General features: G+C 43.7%; 1 protein-coding gene across 2 annotated transcripts in view; it reads right to left on the reverse strand.

The window, feature by feature from the left end:
• The window catches only part of LOC143322677 (PDZ domain-containing RING finger protein 4), a 110,436-nt gene that overhangs the window by 46,527 nt on the left and 42,095 nt on the right, over positions 1-21,814 (reverse strand). The window contains exon 1 of one of the 2 annotated variants that reach the window (XM_076734021.1): positions 643-1,086. The exons of the other annotated variant lie outside the window; for it this stretch is intronic. Coding sequence (XP_076590136.1) covers positions 643-711 — 69 coding nt within the window. The 5' untranslated portion in view covers positions 712-1,086. Of the gene's footprint in view, positions 1-642; positions 1,087-21,814 lie in introns of those variants that run through there. 2 annotated transcript variants of the gene reach the window in all.

Raw genomic sequence — 21,814 nt, forward strand, 5'->3', positions numbered from 1 at the left:
ATCAATTAATCGTTCAGAAAAAAAAAAGCGTGTGTTCATTTCTCATAAAAATGCAGAATTATTGTGCATCAGCAGTCTAACAATAACAAAAACACATAAACGTATGCTGCATTTGTGGGCTGAGATCAAAACTACTGAGGCTCTCCAAGAAGTTAAAAAACAACCCTGCGGCCACAACGCTGAAATGTCTCAAAGTGGCAAAAGACAACTTTCAACATTTGTGAGTATGTTCAAAGACACATTCTGAACATCAGCCAAAGACTCAGAAACTGGTGCAAATACACCATGTGTATTTTTATTCAGGTCCAGGTAGCCCATGCAGCCCATTCATCCAATAGGATGAATGGACTAGCTGCTCTCTAAGCAACTGCCCGTTACTCAAAACACATCTGCTGGTGAGTAAGAAGCGGCTCTCTCCAATGTGCTGCCTCACTCTCATTTTGTGTATTAATCCCTCATTCATACCTTTTGAATATTCTCCCTGAAACACTCCCAACAAGGCTCCTGCCTTGGTTTGAAACCTATTTTGGAAAACAGGCAGCAGCAGCAGCAGCAGCAGCCTGAAAGTGCTCTCCTCACATAATGAATCACACACAACAACACACACAAATCGATGCCCGAGTCGGCCGTGCCTCCGCTCACCTGTGCAATCTCATACAGCAGCTTGTAGTGTTCCTCTCGCTTCTGTAAAGTGCACAGATTGCAGCCCATTATAGCCGTCGTGGAAACGCCAGGCGTCCAATTCTCCCCGAGTAGTGGTGGTACGGACACAGGGGGTCACCCTCCACACCGGAGCGCTGGTTCTCATCAGTCACTCCTTAGCAGGCATCTCTTTCAGGCATCCCATTCACACACAAGCGTCATAAACAAGCCCAGCTCGAAGGAACAGAAAGCTCCAGCTGAGTCGAGCGGACGAAGGTTCAGATGTGAACAGTGTGGCAGCAGCTTCAGCAGTGGTACAAGTGGCAGCATCAGCCGGCGTTTCTCCTCTCTCGCTCCCTCTATTTCACAGACTCACACACACACACACACACGCACACACTCGCATGCCGGAGATGTGACTCGCGCTCACTGAGACACTCCCCCCTTTTTCTCCTCGGTGTCGGCGCACATGACTACGCTGAGACCAGCTCATGAATAATGAGGGGGGAGGCACTCTGATATTCATGAGGGAGGCGGGAGCCGGGGAGGAGACTGCGAGGAGGGAGGAGTGTGTGTGAGCCGGAGCACTGGTTCATTAAAACTGAGGCAGTTATACAATAAGCTCCTTTGTGTGAGCAGCTCCTGTGAGGAGCAGGGCGGACTGAGCCGGGGCGACACTCTGGAGGCTTTCTGAGGCTTATGGGTAACCTGCCGGCATCTGAGGTCATTCACTGAGCGTTTATCTGCTTCACGAGGGGCGGATGTGTCACCACGTAGTGTTTATTTTTGAGGGAAATGAGGAATCACAATCTCACGGAGCGATCAAGCGGTAAATAGCATTACAGCACAGGACGGCTGGTTTAGCACTGAAATAATTTGGCCGTTAATCAACTAATTGATCGCCAGAAATTTTATAAAACAACAATTTTGATAAATTGCTGAACAAGCAGAAATGCTTGCTGTTTTTTCTCCATTTTATAATTACTATTTGAGGAATATCTTGGTTTTTTGGACTGCTGGTCAGGCATTTTTCACTATTGGTGGATATTTTACGGGCTAATCATGAAAACAATCACCACATTAATCAATTATGAAAATAAACATATTGTAGAATATGTAGATTTCCTTACATCCTGTTTAATTCATACAATTAGAGCTGAAATAAATATTTGACTAATTATTCGACAATCTAACTACTTATAATTGTTTAGATTTTTCAAGCAAAAATGTCTAATCTGCTTTTCTGTGTCTTATGTGATAAATAATCTAACACTTTAGCCTTGAAGTGTTGGTTAGACAAAACAAGCAGCCCCACAACATCAGGAAACAGTGATGATTTTACTATTTTCATATGTTTTATCGACTAAAAGTTTAATGAATTAATTGAGAAAATCATCACAATCGATGGACAGTATTTCAGTACAGTTAAAGGACCTCATTGTTGTGGTGTCAAACTGGCATAATGTAAGAAGAAAACAAACGATTGCATATTTATAACTCTCAAGGCACTACAGGTGTCATTGATAATGGGGGTCTTCACAGCAAATTGGCAATCAGCAAAGCTTCAGACTTCAGAGACAATCTATCAACCAGTGCCTTCCCTCAAACTGCGATAATTGCGACACAATAGACCTTGGCTATTGTCTCCACCATGGAGTCCCCTTTCGCTAGCAGGAAGCTGCACTAACGAGCAATAATTGTTAACAAATTGGCCTCCCAGCCAACAGCAGGGCTTGCTGTGCAGTATACAGCTAAGAGTAGATGAGCGCTCATCAGCTGGTTACTGGGCATCTCACCCCCCGGGGACTCCATAATCCGATTTTCTGGGCTTTAATTTTGCTCCACCGCCTGGAGGCAAGCCAAACAAGAGACCTACATCATAACGCACCATTATGGTTAATACCATCCAGCATCCTGCCTCTTCGTCACCACCACCCAAACCGTCCTCGCTACCATCCGCTCCTCGTCCTGAAGACGCCACAAGGAGTGGGTTTTCTGCAGTTGCCAGGCAATATCAAATCCATGAAGAGCTGTTCACTAAAGTGTCAATTTGACATCAAAGGGTCTTGTTGGGAGACTGAGGAGCAGGGATATAATATTGCATTTGATGAACAGGGGTGCTATGTTTGTTGCGGTACAATGGACTGAAGAAAATGTGGGTCAGAGGCAGTCTGCTGAAATTGTATGTGGAGGACTGGAAGCGATGAAGTGCTTGTGAGTGACGAGGACCGCATGTCTAGTTGTCTACAGTCAGCACAGATGGAAAATGTAGAACCATCGAGGGTCGAATGCAATGTCCTCCTTGCATAGAGAGACAAATATCAAACTGAGAAATTGCTGACAGTATCCAATATCAGGACGCGTGAAGACGTGTACTCAGGGTTCAGGTCTGGATGACCATCGCTCTGTGATGCTGCACTCACTGACCCCGAAAGGTTAAGATGCTCATCGGTCACCCAAATGGTCTTTCTCATCATCTGTGCAGCGAGACTGATACAGTAGCCTCTGCCTGCGGTCAAGCAGCACCTCTCGATGGGACATGCAGAGTGAAGGATGCTCCTTGAGGAGTGCATTAAGACTGATAAAAGCTCTCCCGCAGTGCTTTATGGCCGCGGGTTTTACATTGTGACGGGGTGAATTTACCTGAGACTGCATTTCCAATGCGACCTGAGGGCAACATGAGCACATTATAGATACATTTAGTAAAGGCATTTACTTTGTGACGAGGTGAAGCTGCACTGGGTGTATAAATTGTCTCTGTCTCTCTGGCTTTTTATGTGAAAGTTAAGATCAGGGCGAACAACATAAGCAACTTTAGAAACCTTTTTGTTGAACATTTGTATGGAGAACGAAAGTAGTATTGTGCTTAAAGTCTGTATTTCATATTGACGGTCACTGATTCTGTCTCCTTCTCATGTCCTTTCGACTACCCCGCTGTCCTTTTCCTACTGTCCAGCGGTCATTTATCATCCGGTCTGCCCTTTGCCTGCTCAGGTAGAAACAGACCCTCAATCGTGTTCATTCTCTCAGTTAATGGGCCTCACATCGCTGGGCATGGAGAAGTGATTTGTCCCCACCATGATGGGTGTATTTGGAGGTTTCTTCAATTGCATTTCTGACAAACTGATATTTGAGCTCACCTCAAACCTGAAGGTATAACCTTCAGCCAAGTGTGTTATGTAGGTATATGGTCGAGTTGTAAACCCTCGTGCCCGCAGACATACCTGCTTAATGCTCATGCAGCAATAGAGTTTTTTACTCTGGATGTCTGCCACACACATGCACAGTACATACCGCATGCAACAAGAAAATGAGCAGCAAAAACCCCGCTGATCCGGGCGCTGCCAGCGTGGAATGTGAAATCACAATCGGTACCCACAAACTGGATTTGTATCGATTTCTTGTCATGGGATAAATATCGCCGGCCACCGCTCACCAGAGCACAAAAGTTGGATCAATTCAGTATTCGTCTGCATCTGGTTCAAGAGCCCGGCATGCATCCCATCTGGATGACTTTTAAAGTAGGTAAAACACAAAGTCGACTCTGGCTGCCAATCATCCCTATTGTCAGGGAAGCGCTTCGGCGAGAGAAGACGCTCGAGCAGCTGATACTTCATCACAAACATGAGATGAGTATTATTCAGTCAAACAGACACTGAAGCTTGGGTTTGGGAGAGAAACGTGGGGATCATCCCAGGCTAGTGGAGGAGATATCTGGATTTCAACACTTGTGTGAGGCTTATGGTAACCTTGACAACAAACAGGAGAGCATCTTCGTAGAGCTGGAGATTTAATAAGAAGCACTTATTGCTGTGATTACTTGTCTATGGCAATGTCTGTCAGGAATATCAAGAGTCCCTGCAGTGTTTAATACATAAACAGGTTTATTAGGCCAGCTCTGACACACCGGGTGGGCTGAAATCTCTTTGGTGTGAGCAGCGAAGATTGAAATCCTGCTCACGTGAACGTGGAGCCGTGGGGATCTGAGAGTGGTTTGTGATGTGACGCGTGCCTCAGATCTGATCGCCCACTGCCGCTGCAAAGCAGCCGCTCCTCCCGGGTATCCATGTGACCTGATTTGGGAGTAATTAAATGAGGCCCGTTTGTGAATGAATCATCGTTGCAGCCTGCTTCCTCCGATGACAGCTTTGATGGGAGTTGGTCCAGCGTGCGAGCACGAATGCACAGGTGGGTGCTTCAAAGCCAGCGTGGCCAGACCGTGGGAAGCCAACCAAAACATCTTTCTCAATGACAATAAATTATTAAAAAGGCTTGAATCTTTAATTCACGTGGGAACATGGCCAGGGATAAAAATAGAACATTGCCTTGCTGCCTCGCATGATAATGTATGCAATGTTGCCTTTCAAGCAATCAACGTAATGGCTGTCTAATTCAAAGCCTGAAAAGCAATTTAAACTCGTATTTCTGCCCACACAAAGTGTCCGCCGCTTTTTTCTAATCCACACAAATTAGACCGATTAATTATGAATTACTGGGTTGAATTACCTTGTGATTAGCATGTTTAGCTAATAATATGACATTATCTATGCCTCATGAATGATCAGTAACTTAGACATTTTTATGGGCATAGCACAAAATCCCCCTGTTGTTTCACATAACATAACTGTGACATGTATGTAAAAGATAAATTCTGAAATGAAATTCACATTTCTTGCTGCAAATGAGTCTCTTATCCGAGACATCACAACACCTCCGAGGAGTTTTCCCTATATTTATGCGCACAGCAGCACATGACATACTGTACACACCACACACAACACAACAGACATCCTACGTGAAATCAGGTTAACCCTGACACCCCCCCTCTGTCTGCATGAAGATGAAACAAAGTGCACATCAGACAGGAAGCTCCAGCTTTTCACTATCTCACAGTGAATCTGCTGAGGAAGTGACATATGCCAAGCCTTCGGTTTAGTCGGAGGGAAAAAAGCAAAAGACAAGAATGAAAGTGTCTGTCTGAGATGAGGATGAAATATAAGTCTGAGTGTCAGCGCCCACAGTATAGACTGTGTCTGCGTCTAGGTGAAAGATGCATGATTGGACTTAAGGTTGACTAATTACTCTATGTACAAATTTGTCAAAAATATGAGATTTTTCAACACAGTTTGAATCATGTCAACTATTCCTGTGATATCTCTGATGGTATTCAGCCCTTTCAGGGAACACTACAAATCAATAAGCAGGAGTCTTTAATGGTACCGTTGGATTTACAAGATTTGTACATCAATGTGATTGAAGTCAATAAACAGTTTATGGAAAGAGGTGCTCCAGTAATTTAGCACTGCACTTCAAAATAAAGGCGGCTGAACTGACTGAAGAAGGGGGGGATGAAGGGAGTGTTGAGTGAAAGACAAGACGCTCCCCTTTACCGTCTCTGCTGGACGCTTCTGTCTGCTTTCATATTAATTCAACCTCAGGCTGCAGAGTGTGTGACCTGCGCTAACAGCTGCCATGAAAACACTCACAACCACATGACACCGTGACCCCGACACCACCCGTGTAGCAGGACACCCTCAGGACATCCTGCACTACTGCTGCACCAGCCTCCCTGCAGTTCTGGGGAAGCGGAGGTGAAAATGCTAACTCCTTTATATTTAGCCTCGATGCCTGTTAAAGTCCCCTCAGCCAGTCTGTGATGAATAGTAATCGTTTCAGATGCATAAAGCACTCGAGCATAAATAAAGCGGAGCTATGAAGCACGCGTCGTATATCTGGAGATCTAACAGAGACGCATTAGAAGTCCGTAGGTCTGCCTGCTCCTGTTGCCTGAGGTGTTTAATGATATTTCAGGGCAGATACAATCTGTTTGTGTGCTCGGCTCCACCCTTTTTATTATGTTATCTGACATACAGTAACAAGACCAGCGACATCCGCAGCTGTATGAACCTCCGCTGGGTAGGTGTATAGGAAAAGACTGCAAAGCCACCTGATTGGGACACTGAATCAGAAGACAAAGAAGCTCTAAAAATACAATAAATACCATCTGCATACTGTGAAAAATTCATAGCTGTTATAGGTTTCAGATGGAACTACAGAGATAAGACATCTAGTCTTGTGTTTCCAAGTTCAAGCAGAGCAAAGCAGATACGTGATACAGACTGGCAATAAACTCCATTTATTGTCCTTTTAATGGCTTTTCTGTATATATAAATTTCAATAACCTGTGGATCCTGAAATTAAAACTGTGAAATCACATCGCACTTTTTATGCTTTAGTATTTAAAACATGTGTCTTTAAGGGCAAGTGAAGCGGGATAATCAATTTGCGTATTGTCACAGAAGCTCAAGGTGGCAATTCTCACTGACAACAAGCAGCAAACATGTACAACAGGCATGTCATTGATTTCACACTCTGCCCAGTGCTGCCTGAGCACTCGTCAATACACAGTCAATACACCTTTGATTGTGGATGAGAGTTTTGTGCTCCTGAAGAGGGAAAGTGGATCTATAGGGACAATCAGCTCAGAGGGCAAATGGGTTAGGCTCCATACCAACCTGTTCTGCTCCATCTATTCAAGTCTTATGCTGATTCCGGCATAAACAGCAAACCTGCAATCTCTTATTGTGTCCTATGCGGGGCCTTTTGAGGCAATGTCACCAACAGGTCATCTCATTTCAGGGACACAATAACAGCATCCTCATGTTCTCTCCCAATGTCATGTTAAGGCAAAGGCACACAGAGAACCTGCAGCTGGTTGTTTTCCTGATAAGATGAAACTATTGTAGAAAGGATGGGGCAAGCATGCATTTAAAGCTGCACTAATTAGTATTTTCCATATCGACAATGGATAAAATAGTTATTTGTGATGTGAAACATAAACCTATAGAAAATTATCACCTGACTTTGCAGTTCAATGCGTCACATGAAGGTTGGCACATGAAGGCTGCCTATAAAAACCTGATAGGGTGATAATACGTCACATGTTTTCAGCTTGTTCCGCTGCCTCCAAGTGGCCAAAAAAATAATCAATGTAGCTCTAACATGATATCCAATCATGCAGCTGATGAGGTCTGCGCAGTGTTTATGGTTTCATTCTGCAGGTCACTGACAAGGACCTCCGCACGGCTGCCTGCTGAGGAGGCCTGCAGCCTGATGGCAGCCGTATTTTCACAGTGGCAATCAGCACGAGACAAACAAATTCAAATCTGTGTTTCCTGAGCCTCTGGCAGCATAAGATTGAATGATAAAAGCTACACTTTGATGGAAAAGATTTAATAAAAAGGAGACTGATGCAGACTTTCGGCTGAACTGTCATTTTATTACCAATCTGCAGTTTTAAAGAAACAGCCCAATCTGCATCTGTAATGTGACCTCGGTATTAAGGTTTACTAAAATCAACTGATAGAATTTTCCCAATTGCTCTGAAGCAGCGAAACAAAAATAATAAGATTTGGAAAAGTTGAAAAAGTAGTCAGACTTTGGCAGCAGCACAGAAATTTTTATTTGCTCTGCACTGATGTAGCGGCGGGCCCCCACCGGCACCCTTCATGTACTCTATAATTTGTGTTGTGATGGGCTTGTTCATCGTGTTCCTCCAAGCGCTTCAGCTGGCCTGGTGGGTGCACAAACAGGCCTCCATTTCCTATATGCTGTGCTTTTTGGTGACTTCCATTCCTTTGCCTGGGCCGGGTGGGAGAAAGTCATCGGCGCGCCTGAGGATCAGCTTAAAACCTTCACCTAAACTGCGACGCTGCAGAATGAGAATGGCTACAGATCCGGTGGTAATAACAGACCTGCAGATGGATCACACGCTTGTTTTTCAGCACACAGATTAGTCCGGAATTATGATGATACCCAGGGGGCAGGAATCTTATTTTCTGACCCCCTGATAAGGAAACAAGAGCAGGCGACAACCAAAAGGAAAGACAGGGAGAGGGAGATGTGGGTGATTTAACATGCTGCGCCGCATGCTGGTGTGTTGGCACTCCAATTTAGGGGACTGGATCAGATAGTGTCGGACGGGTAATGTTGGCTACGACAAATGCAGCTTCATGTCCTGTAGCACAACAGAGTCTGCTGCGTTTGCATCCATTCGGCAGTTTATGTTTAATTACATGCCCACTAATCTCAAAAGCTCATTTCATATACAGAACATCTGGATAACGTGAGAGTGTCGATACCAAAGAGCCAAATAAGGAATGAAGGAGAGAAAATCTGCTGGTCAAATCACCATTTCTTTCCTGTTCAAAGCCCTCAATGTCTACGGCATTAATTTTACCTTTGCAGCTTCATCCCCTTGTTATTTCTGGAGTTAGCTTCAAGGTTCTGGGCCTTACAGCAATTAGCACAGACGCTTTAGCTTCTGCATGTGTGATTTGTTAACAGAAGACTTTTATTGCATTTGTAAGTGTTGTAATCCCTTTTCTTCCTCCCCCTCCCTCATGGCTCAAACATCCCATTTCTTTTTAATACCTAGAAAAATAAAAATTTAGCCAGAAAGGCAGCATTATTCTGAAAACGGGAGTGGGATTTATTTCATTCGAAGTTCTTTGTCTTCACTTGTCAGACACAGCGTAGCGATGAGATTCAGCCTTGAAACTGCTGCTCTCTGTTGTTAAAGACTTCACCTTTCAAATGTTTTTATTGTTGTTTTTTCTTTTACAGATACATTTGCCATTTTGTTATGTCGTATATATTTTTTCTAATTTTTGATGACTGATTCAAGTCTAATCTAGGTGTGAGAGTTGGGACGAGGGTGGGAGGGAGACACTTATTGCGGTTGTTGTTAATTCAGTATCAATTAGAAGTTTGTCATTTATGGTATCAAGCAAAATAGTGAACGCCATCCGTTCCAGAAGTTTCCAACTTAATTTCAATACTAAATAAATAATTTGAATACTTTGGGTTTTGGACTGACTCTTTGACGGATGACAAAAGGAATTTGAAGATGTCACCTTGGCCTCCGGGAACTTGCAAAGGGCTTTTTCTCCTCATATTTTATAGACTAAATACTCGAACAATTAATCAAAAATAATAGATGAGGAAATGTGCTGAATGACCCTTTCAAAACAATGATGCTTGAAGAACACACACATGCACTTCTCCTCTGTGCTTTGACACGAAGTCACTGTGATTCATCTCCGTTTGAGGAAGACTGACAATTTGATCAAAAATGATCATTTCGCATTTATTAAAGTGGATGCCCACAAAAGGGAAATAAAAAATGAAACCATTCAAACGTCTGATTGTTTCCACTCCGTTATCTCTGACAGAACAAAGAGTAACAAGTCTGCGAGGACTTTAACTTGATCAAAGAACACAACGAGGTAAATTTTTCAAACGGCTCCAAGATTCACAATCAGAATATCAAAGTTCACATTTATGTACTGTGAAAACAGTCAAATAGATGGCATCAGCTCAGACTTGAGCGTCCTCACTTGCACCTCATCATGGAGGATATCAAGTGAAATCTAAAAGTTGATTTGCACTCTTGGATGCTGAACATGGAAACGGCTCGCTGTCGCTCCCAAAGGACAGCCGCTGACTGCCCCGTTATGATCAAAAGCAAAATTATTGAACGTCAGGTGATGAAGTGGTGGCGTCCACAGGCAGTTCTCCACGATGGGTTTTCTGAACCTGGTTGTGTCACCATGGCAACCACAGCTGTTTGGCAAAGAACTGTTGTGCACAGATTCATCTTAAAAATCCCTTTCCTCACACACACACACACACACACACACACACCCCATACCGACCCTTTCAGAGAGGTTTTCAGTATTCAACTGTACCCTGAACTTTCAATCGGAGGGCCACTACAAGAAAGTTTGATGCAAAAGCAAAATTTGAAATCCTTGGAAAAGATTTGCAGTTACACATTTGGTACAACAGCAGAAGCATCAGGACACTTCACGGCCACAAAAGCATCAATAAGGACGGACAAACCACGGTCAACAGGCAATAAAATCAGAGCTCTAAATCTGCGCTGCGGACAAAAGCTACTGCATAATCATAAAAGGCCGTATTTCTTTGTAGCAGCCATCTAATGAGATTATACATCTTGGACGTGGTGTTTTATTGATTTGTCTGTTGTTATGCTTGATGGACCTCCAATAGCTGCAGGGCATCCTCACCACTCGTGTGGGACAACAAATCTGCTGTGATCCCGAGCTGGAGCATCACTCGCGCAAATGTCTTCTGTCCGGGGGCACGGCCTCGAGGAATCAGCTCAGTGCATTGCTGATCAGATATTGCAGTATTGAGCCTACAAGGATGACCCCATCAGTGTGGGCCTACAGCAGCACGCACGGGGCATCTGGCTGCGTATGGCTGGATAAACGTCTGTCAAACGTGCCCTCAGATCGCCCAGTTCACAATTTAATGGAGTCCATCTCAAGATTTTGGGTCAACACAGGTCAACGTTTGCCCGGTTTACTTAGCTGAAGAGAAGGTCGGGGTGCACTCTCCCACCAAGACACTGTTAATACACAGGGGATAAATTAACAACCCCCTCTGGCAGTCTTCGGGGAATACTTTCCACCTCACAGCACACAGCAGATTAAACCAAAGGGGAACAATATTCACAAATCAGCCAATGGTTATGAGGAAAGAGGCAACGCTATCTGTCAGAAGTCTCTGCATCCTCTCGAACCCCTCTTCAATAAGCTCCCGCTCCTCAAAACCACCTCTAGATTTTTCCCACTGGATGAGCTGGGAGGGCCCCCCGACTCCTTTTCAGGGGGACATCATACATTATGCAAGGCAGGCAAGAAGAACGTATGCTACCAAATCACCAGAATACACAGAAGTGTTCCTGTGGAAATATATTGTTCCTACACATGCCCATAAAATTACTGTAATACTGCTGTGTATATGCAGCATTGTTGCATCATTTGAATTTCAGATCTTTGTTTTTTCATATTGGCCCTAAATACATATAGATATACATTTCTGTTAATGGCATTTGAAAACAGGCTTTCTTTGCTGTCTTATTAGAATAGTGTTGTATTACAGAACAGGGTGTGTAAGGAGTAATGTTGTTGGGCAAGCGGATTTCTGCCTGTTCAACTGCCCTGTTTCTGCTAAAGTTAGTCAGCCTAAAAAGTGCCCAGTAAGCCCAGTCTAACCCACAGGATCTTTCTGCTGGCTCATGTTGTGTGTTTGCTGCCACAGAAGAAATAACGATTGTAAAGGTTCAACAGACAGACAGAGATTCATCTGTCAGGCAGCCAAGAAACATGGTGTCACTGGATGTCATGTTTGGAGGTGATGAGCCTGAAAAGACTCAAAGAAAGATGCTTGTCAGAGAAAACCTCTCTGAAAACCTCCAATGGAAGACTGACTATACAATGGAATCCAGCAAAAAGCAGGAAAAACTTGCCAAATATGGGTCATTAGTTTATGTGAAGAGCTGAAATAAGCCATTAGTCAATCACCAAAACGAATCAGTTTTCATTTATTCCAATCAAAAAACGCCAAATGCTTCCAGGTTCCAGCTGCGTGTGTGACGATCATTGCAAAGGAAATATGTTTGCTTTTGGACTGCTGGTCAGACAAAGTTGGCGATTTAAAGACATCCCCTGAAGCTCTGGGGAAATGTGACAGGCATTCTTCTTACGTTTTATGAATTAAACGATTCATTAACGAACCAAGAAGATAATCCGCATATTAATCAATAGCGAACACAATCATTACTTGCAGACCCGTTTGTTTATATGTGCTGGAAGCAGCAAATGAGCATTCAGTGCATTACCAGAACGTCTTTTTCACAGAGCATGCTGTGTCCTCCTCTGGTTTCTTGCCTTGGCTCAGGAAATCCCAACCAGCCTTTTAAAGTGATGCTCACTACAGTGTACAGTACATTTTCTGTAAATAACAGGCACCCCGATCTAGAAAAGCAGTACACAACGCAGCTCCCCTGTGGTTCTGCAGAGGAGCATCCTTGCCCCTTCCCTCACCCTGCTCTGCTCCTCACATCATAAAACTGCTGTTAGCTAATACTGTGTGTTTAATTCCTCGTTGTGGAGCTCACCTCAGGATGCCCCTGCCAAACCCTGCCTGCGGGAGATTTACAGTCAGCCATTTTGTGGACTAATTGCCCAGTCTTAGTGCAGGGAGGTCAGCCATAGCCAGCACGGGTAGCCGGTTCACACACCTGCTACAAGCCAAGCCAGGCGGAGGGCAAACTCCTCAAACTGCAGGACACACACCGCACCAGGAGTCTCCTTGAGGCGTCTAGAATAAGGTCTGTCAGTCGTAATCACTCTCACTTGTGCTCCATTGTTTGGAGATAAACAAGTGCCAAATCATTTTTCCCCCCACTGTCTGTATGCTGCTGGAACATAAATCAAAGTCAGATAAGAGGCGGACGTGCGATAGTGGAGATAGATCCGCTGCACGCTCTCCTTGATATGGATCTAATCTCTTCACTTTGGATCATATTTGTGATTCATCTTCTCCTTCTCCTCCACCCATGTCATCAGCCTCCTGTCTTCCTACATAACCTCCGTTTGATTGGACGGATTAGACTGATGCTCCAACCACGAAAAAACATGAACGGCCGAGCCAAAATGATCATTCAGTGCTGCCACTTAAACCTCCTCTCAACATTAACATTTCCAGCAGATCATACAGGTATCATTAGATGTAGGTGTGCACCTCATTGACTCCTCTTATTGGTGCTGAGGAGTTAGATCAGTCCACTCCTCACCATTTACTAAACGGACTGAAGTGGTTCTGAGGATTAGCTGGCAGCTAAGCACAGTTTTGCCTTTATCTGGTCATTTTTAATGGCTCTTAATGACTATCTATTAACGGCTACTACAGACTCCATGCTATTCTGAGCACTCTTGCTTTATTAGCATCAGCTGACACTCCCATCATTCAGTGGTTCCCTTGACTTTATCACTGCTGGTGACCCTTCCATCTATCTAATTAACCACAATTTACTAATCACAAAGGCCACTTTCCCAGAGCCGTGCGCCCTCCATCAGTGAGCAGGGACAAAGGCTCGTTAATGGGGCCCCTTCCCACCATTACCCCAACAGGGATTCCTCAGGTCAATTTGGAATCAAGAGCCATAAGATATGCAGAGGTAGTGCCAGCGAGCAGCTAAGCAGGTATAATGGCTCCGAGCCAAAGACACAATACAAAAACAAGGGTATGTGGCGAAAATAGACCCGCTGCTTTCCAGAGGCGCAGAAAGAAAAGCATTATATAAATCACAGGCTGCAAAGTTTGTCGAGAGCCACAACCTGCAAAGTGAGAAAGGAAGAGGTGGGGGAAACAATTTCAGGTTTCATTTTACAGGAGGAGGAGGAGAAAATCGATAGGCTGAACGTTGGCTTATTGCCAACTTGCTGGGAGAAAAAAATGAGAAGATAACCAAAAGCAGCAGGTTGGTATTTTTTTTCCCCCTTACACCACTCGCAGTCCAGGATATTACATCACAAACAACAACAGGGTACAGTCGAGCAGCACCTCAACACACATACACACACACACACACACACACACACACTTACAGCTGGCAGAGAGAAACAGAGGCTCAATAGCTCTTTTTTTCTTGTTTCGGAGAATCCTCTGCCATATCACAGGTGTTTGTTCCAATCATGCTGCAGTATCCTCTGCTTTAGACCCGTTTCCAAAAGGCACCTCTGATCTGTTCATGCAGCACATGAGAACTTCAAGGAACGATCGGTTGGTCAGCGGGATGATTTACTGTTTTGTCCATTTTTATCATTGCAAATTGAATATCTTTGCGTTTTGGCTTGTTGGGTGGACAAAAGCAATTTGCAGATGTCACCTTGGGCTCTAACAAACTGTGATGCATTTTTCCTGAGCCCACATTGCTAAGACCAATGTTTAGCTCATCACAGATACAATCATCACCAGTGCACAGGATATTGTGGGGATATATTTAACTGGACTTCCATATGTTCACATAAATAATGGTTGGAAACATGCATTGCATACACAGAAACAAAAGACTCCTCACAAATAATGCCCCACAGTACAAATCTTGGTCGCAACTCTCTAACAGCCAAATTTAAGAGCTCAAAATGTGTTAAAGACAAATACTGGGTGATGTATTGTTATCAGTCTTTAATCGCTCCAACATTGATCATTATTGTCCTCAAAAATCCAGTAAATGTCAGCTTCTAGATCTAAACTGATATTTTATACTTTACGAGAACGTATAAAAAGCACATTATAAAATGCGTCCTCTCTTCCCGAAGCCTTTCAGTAACAGAATCCAAATCAATGAGTCACACGCTGTTGTTTTCCTTTTTAATGCGTGTTTCCATAGTTCAGTGAGTCTGACACACTGTGGCTCACATTAGTGAGTGAGACTGTAACTCTGTGCAGCTGCTCATGTCAGTGATGGGCATCAATAACCGGCGCCAGGCCTGTGGTTTGTAATTGTGTTGGAGGGGTCAGTGTGGGGTCAACAGGGCATTCCCCCAGCCTGTCTAATGAAGGGAACACAACTCTCCCTCACACCAATACTCTGCACAGCCATCTCCAATCCCAGGCCCCATTGCCTGTGTCAATCACTACATCAGTAATAGATATGTGGTCCAGCCTAACGCTGCCAGGAGGCCTACAAACCATCAAAATGTACAGTTCTGTCCAGTGAAATAATGCTCCAGCTAATGCACTGTGTTGTGTTTACTGTCAGACTACAGATATGATCCTTTTAAACCACACAGCTGGACAATAACGACAGACACAACCAACAGTGTGAATCTCTGACCTAAATTTACTCTTTTAGGAATAATCTGAACCCAATGTAATGAAACTGAGAATCACCACATCAACCGCTGAACTCCACACAACAGCTCAAATGCCTGCGTGTAATGTGAAAAGTGTCGCTCACCGTGACGCCTCTCAGGCTCTGAGCTCATTGTTCTGCTTTTACAGCTCTGATAAATCCACTGTTCACTACCTGAACAGCACCAAACAGCAAGAAGACGAAGCTAGCAACTAGCTGGTGAGCACAGTGGAGCGTTTAGCAGCTAAAGAGCAGGACAGGTTTCACAGTAGATGGTGGAGCAGAAAACTGAGCTAAAAAGAGAGCAAATATTTCCACAATGATAATCTGCAGAATGTCAATGATAATCTGCAAACTGCAGGTTCTACATACAAACCTTTTATTACTAGCTGGAAATGTAGTAACGTAACTAAGCAGTTAGCTTCTGTCCTGTTGCGTTTACTGACTCTTCCTTCACACCCAAAGAAATAAGACTGCTGAACCCGTCAAACTCTAATTAATACGGATAAACTTACAGAAAGCAAAACAACATGAGAAAATGTGGAGATGTATTTAAAATGTCCTATTACATTAATTGTTAATTAGATTTTAGATTTTATCCAGCCCTGCTACAAACACATACTTTCCTTCTGTTCAGTCTTTTTCTTTATCATGTGTATAGATTTCCTTCACTTACAACAGTAAATTCAGTCATTGACCTCATCTCTTTGAAACTCCAATTACTTACTGAGACGCCAATACTCGAGAAGAGGCCTGACAGTCGCGTCCACTACCCACCCAGCTCCATGCTCAGTGATGTATTGCAGGTCATCCGTCACCACTGGCTGGCGTGAGGCAGGGGAGGGCCCGATACACCCGTGTGTCAGACATGCGCCAAGGGCAGGCAAGGTTTGTCTTTGAACTCTTAAGTGGAGGTAACAGAGCTCATATTGGCATGATTGGATTAGACTTGAACTGCCTTCAGGAGTTTGTGCACATGGGAAATGAAGTTAAAAAGCTTTTTTAGTTGGAAGCAGATCTTGTTCTGCCTTATCAAGACCGGAGAGATGCTGAGACGGAGAGAAACAAGAGATTTATGTCTGCTGAGATATTCACAGCAATGAGTTTGTTTCATGTAGGATTAATTGCAAGACAAGTAAACAAGACATCTAAAAAGAAAGTTTCAATATAGCCATGTCAATTTTCTTTTGCCTCCAACTGAAGCACCAATAGATTAGGGTGGGAGTCCAGCTGGAATTGAATTAGCACAGAGTGAATGGCTTTGGTTACATGGAGAACAAGCCATGTCCAATCAGTGTCTGTTTTCAGAGTAAGACGCTCCTAAACATCAGTCAATTATACTTTGTTTGAACAGTGGGAGCCTGCAAAATGCTGCAGAGGAACAAACAAAGGATGAGGGTGGACTGAGGGGAGATGGAGAGAGTCAGCGTGAACGAAAGAGAGGGCGAGGATGAATGGTGGAGGGGGGGGCGCAGGAGCTGGTGATGGAGGGAGGGCAGAGTGTATATGAGGGGGGGGAGGTGGAGGTGGCGTGGTGAGACAGTGAAAGAAAATTAGAGAGAATATTTGAGAGAAATACGGCCACACATGTCAGCAAGCAGCCCAAGACGTCAGCATTGTGTAAAAATAACCTGTCCAATTATGAAGAGCGACTGCTCGGCTTTCTATCCGGGATGCTTTACTGTACACCCCGTCTGATTCCCCCCCGCCTTCATATATACATCTCCTGTATATATTTAGATGCAGTCATATATTGCCTCTGATAATGTGATTCCAGAAAATAGATTGGAATTGTTCACTGTCTTTTATAAAGATGGATTGTTCTGTCAATATCCTATGGCTGGCTAGCGTTAGCTCGCCATGCAGCATATGACTTTCCATTCCCCGGCAAAAAATGGTGTTTAATGCTTCCCTGAGAATGTATGGCTGCTGCTGTTTCCATTATCCATTTAACAGCCTCTAAAAGGAGGATTTATTTCTGTAAATTAGCTCCTGTATAACATGATTGTATCATGGATCATAAACTTTAAGTCAATACAGCATGGGGATACCATGGTTAGAGGAAAAAAATACCGAACCTCGTTCCGTTCCTGCATGCACAGTATCCGCCAGGCCCGGCTGGGACCGGTGGCAGCTGTTCCTGGTAGAACTTTATCTTATTCTTCCTGCCTCTACAAGGCTCCACAACGTCCCACAGTAGCCATTTGCTCATCAGCCTATTACTTTCAATAGGCGTCGGAGTAATTGGCTATTTCACACATGTAAGGGTTGAGCTGGCAGAGGGTAAAGGCCAGGCAACCAGGCTGTCGGTGTCCTGCACCACAGTCATCCATCAATTATTATCAGGCACAAGGAAAGCCACTGTGGCCCTGAGCCGGCACTTTGTCAAACCTCATCCATGGCTCCCTGGTTGATCCATTAACACGTGCGAGCTTTAGTAGTGTGTGTACTTCACTGTGTACTGTGTATCTGCTTGAGTGTGTGTTTAGCTTTAATAAGACATGTAACATTACAATCTATCCAGGGTGCTTTGGCATATATAGTGAGAGTTAAGGCTCATCAACATTTCACCAGATGCAACATTATGTAAGATGATGACAGTGGTAACTTATGCATTGCATTGTAAAAAATGTCTTGTGTGTAACACTGTGTAGATCACCTGCAGTAACTGTTTCATTTGGTGGAGGGATATGCTGCACGAGAGGGGAGTGAAGTGATGCATTACAGCTGCGGCAGCAGAGACTTGAGCGAAAAACAGCAATTAAAAAGGTGGAATTATAGTTCAGAATCACAGCGTTCAGTGATCCCACCATATGTGTCTCTCAGATATGAACTGATTTATAGCTCACCATTAAATTTCATTTGCTGATAGCACCAATCCAACAGATAAATGTGTTGTGCGTTATAGGGTTGGGCGATTGGGCAAATATATCAGTTTGGCCAGTTTTAGTCATTTCATTTGTTAATTTAATGACCTTAAGAACGAGTGAGAGCGGCTGCTCAGCGAGCTAAGGAGCACAAAGAGGGCAGCAACAGAAGAGAGGGGCAGAAGGAAAACAGCGTGCACAGCAGAAATATTTTCACCTCTAATTCTGTCAATTAAGGGTTTATTTCAGCCAAACCAAAGCTGGAAAGACTAACCAAGACCTTTTGTTTCATCTAGTTTTAACAAAATGTGTTTTATAATGAGTTAACAAGGTAATCAAACTCGTCTTAAGAAAGAGAAACTTGAATTCAGAAGCCGCATGGTTGTATTTTTCTGTTTAATAAGGAAAATAGGTGTAAGAACATCTCCTGTCTTGACACTTTATGCGTTTCTTTTTTTTGTTTGTTTAATAGAATAATGAATAGACCTACCAAAGATACAGTTCCAAGCTGAAACCAAGCAGGAGGTGCTGCACATGTACCTGTGTGAATATATCAACAATCAATGGTTGTTTGTCTGATGGAGGCTGGTTGGAAGGTTTCAACACTTCATCCAACCCTGATACATTATCAGGCTGTGGCACAGTTTAATTACATACCCCAAAGTGATTGTGTTTACATTCTTTCATTCACCTTGTGATATACAGCGATAAGGGGCAGCTTGCTTTGACTCACTTCTGACTTCTGCTGTGCAAACATTAATATGTGAATTAATGGTGTTTACATCCTTTTATTCACTGTGATATAGAGCCGCAGTCACAGGCAAGTCAGAGGTTTGCAGTGGAGATGGCTTTTCTTGATGTGATATAAAAAGGAAAAAGATTTCTCAGCCTTTTTTTCATCTTTCTCATCTTTACATTTAACAATCGAGTATTGGAAACTTGTCAGAGAAAACACAAGCTCCTATAACTGACTAATAACACTTTGGATGGGCTCTCTGTGGCTGCCTTGACCCCAACATGTAGTTACATTTTTTAGAAGCTGCACATCAGCTACAGAGGCTACGCTGCATCCCTTAAATGCACACCTATGAATCCAGCTTCAGTCCCAATAACCATCACACTCCAAATAAGGATAAGCAGATGATGACATAAGACACTGGCACCTCTGATAACAGAGAGAGAAAAAGAGGGATGAAAAAGAAAGAGATAAAAGGAAAGCAGTACAACAGATGGGTTCTGATTGTTGTCTCAGCCTACTGAATCAGAAGAGAAGCTGGCTGGCAGGTTTTCTGACTGTGCTAAAACACAGCCTGTTCCTGGACACCAATGAAATGGCTCATCTGGAGAATGAAGAATGTTCTTTATCTGGATTCCTCATTCACATTCACTGTGATGTGAATTTACATGCAACAGCTTCAGGACGCATGCAAACTGCTGGGTCCTCTGCTGCAAACTAACCCGTCTAAGCGGCTCAAACGTTGTGGTGTTTCCTGCTCCGATGCAACTTTTATTCATTCAACTCTATCGTCTGCTGACATCCTACTTGAGAAACAAAGCACATCTTTTATGCAACGTTTGGATCTTAATGCTGCAAAGTAAAGCAGTGTTGCATGTTTATATTCATAAAAGGCAATGAGTCACTCTCTTTGCTCCTGCCATCTCTCCATCTCCCTCTGCAGTAAAAACTGGGGGTGAAGATAAAGGAGGGCAGGCTGCTGGTTGGTTGGCTAGTTTGCAGGCTAGGTCCCTGCTGACAGGTTGTGATAGGTGTCATCTATTACCTATGAAAAGGCCTGAGGGCTCACCACACCAATCACACTAGTGCCAGATGTTACAGCCGAAGCGCTGCACACATCCCCACACATACACACAAACGTAAATCACACACAAACAAACACCTTAAACACATGCAGAAAGATGCCATTGTTATTCACAATGGAGCCATATGTACCCACCCATGCATGAGCAAAGTCATTTATATTATGTTTTTCCTTTCACAAAGACATCAAGGATGCAGAATTTTAAGAGAAAATTGACCTCCAAGATCAATGACAGCACAACAGGTCTGCTGGAAGCAGGAAGGGATGCTTTTAAATGCTCCAAAGCCCACGTGTGGAATAAAGCAGCGAAGAACAAAGAACAATGAGTTCACCATCAAGTTATCACCACAGAGGCCCCCCACTGTCTCTGATGGACCAGCGCAGACAAAAGGGAAGGCCACCTCGCTGCATGAGCAATTACAGCAACAACTTCACATCTCTCTATCCCCCGAGGGGCCAGACATTATGAGCCCACCTGTCAAATACCCACATGCCTTTCCACGCTTTCACTGGATGCACACAGGAGCAGGAACTCTCAATTAGTCCAACGAAAAGGAGCATGTTGAGCCAACACTGTGAAGAAATCCTTGAAAAAACAACTCTAATTAAAATGACAGGAATGAAAACGAAATCAGGAATTTAAAATGGTAATGTCCAAAAGCTGTCGTGAGGTTAACAAGGTCTAAATAATTTTAATAAGCTAGATGATACACACCTCCACACGTCCATACACACAAATAAGATTGCTTTCATAAGTCCTTTCCCACATGCTGTGCTTGCTAACGAAGTCATCCAATTACTGATTGGAAATAGCCATATTAGACTATGTAATAACCCCTCTGAAATGTGTCTCCCCTTTAATTTGATTGATCGCTTTTGCTTAACCACGGCGCATTCTGAATATGATTCATTCACTTTTTAATCTGCAGCATTATTCAAACCCTGCAGCCCTGTGAGTCTGGGTTTGGTTTCAGGGAGGCTGAACGCTCGGCCGGCTTTCCGTGTTATTTCTGCTGCTGTGTTTCTGAGCGGCGTGAAGGGGGAGTGGAGGAAGGGAAGGGGCTATGTAGAGGTAATGAACCTCCTCATGCAATGCGTTCTTAGCATGGCTGAGAGGTATGAAGGGCGATCCTATGGCTGCCTTTACATCACACTCCGGGATCTGTAGGGAGTCAAGCAGCTGTAGACATGTTCATGTTGATTTATCGAGACGGACTGTGATGGCTGCATTAGACTGGGGTTTGAACTCCTGTGCGCCGAGGGGTTTATGTAACAATACATGAATCGGAAAACCGAAGCAAGTGTTTAATGCATAAGGATCATTTCTGTATTGCAAATTGCAACATCTTACAACACCTCAATGAATCTATCATGGCTGCAGATATCTTGTAGTTTAAAATATTGGTTGCAATCTGAATAATTCATCTGCAATTTAATGAAAGATGTTAAAGGGCCTTTTTTTTTATCATTCATTTATTAACACAAGTTACAGCTTCAGCACGGTAGAAGTGTGAGACATATCCCCCGGCACAGGGAAGACAGAGCTCAATAAATGATGTCGACTCGCCATTGTGGTGACAAAATAAATTTCAATTACGGCCATGTGAAATTGGATTTCCTTGGAGCATTAGGGGATTGAGAATCGTTGAAAGGTTTCACGCTTCTGCTCAGGTCCTTTTCTTCAACACGACAGCGCGCCTCGGTCACGGGACCTACAGCTTGTTGCCGCTGAGCTTCAACACCGGCTTTAGTGG

The sequence above is a fragment of the Chaetodon auriga genome, chromosome 6 (assembly GCF_051107435.1).
Source record: "Chaetodon auriga isolate fChaAug3 chromosome 6, fChaAug3.hap1, whole genome shotgun sequence".
NCBI lineage: Eukaryota > Metazoa > Chordata > Actinopteri > Chaetodontiformes > Chaetodontidae > Chaetodon > Chaetodon auriga.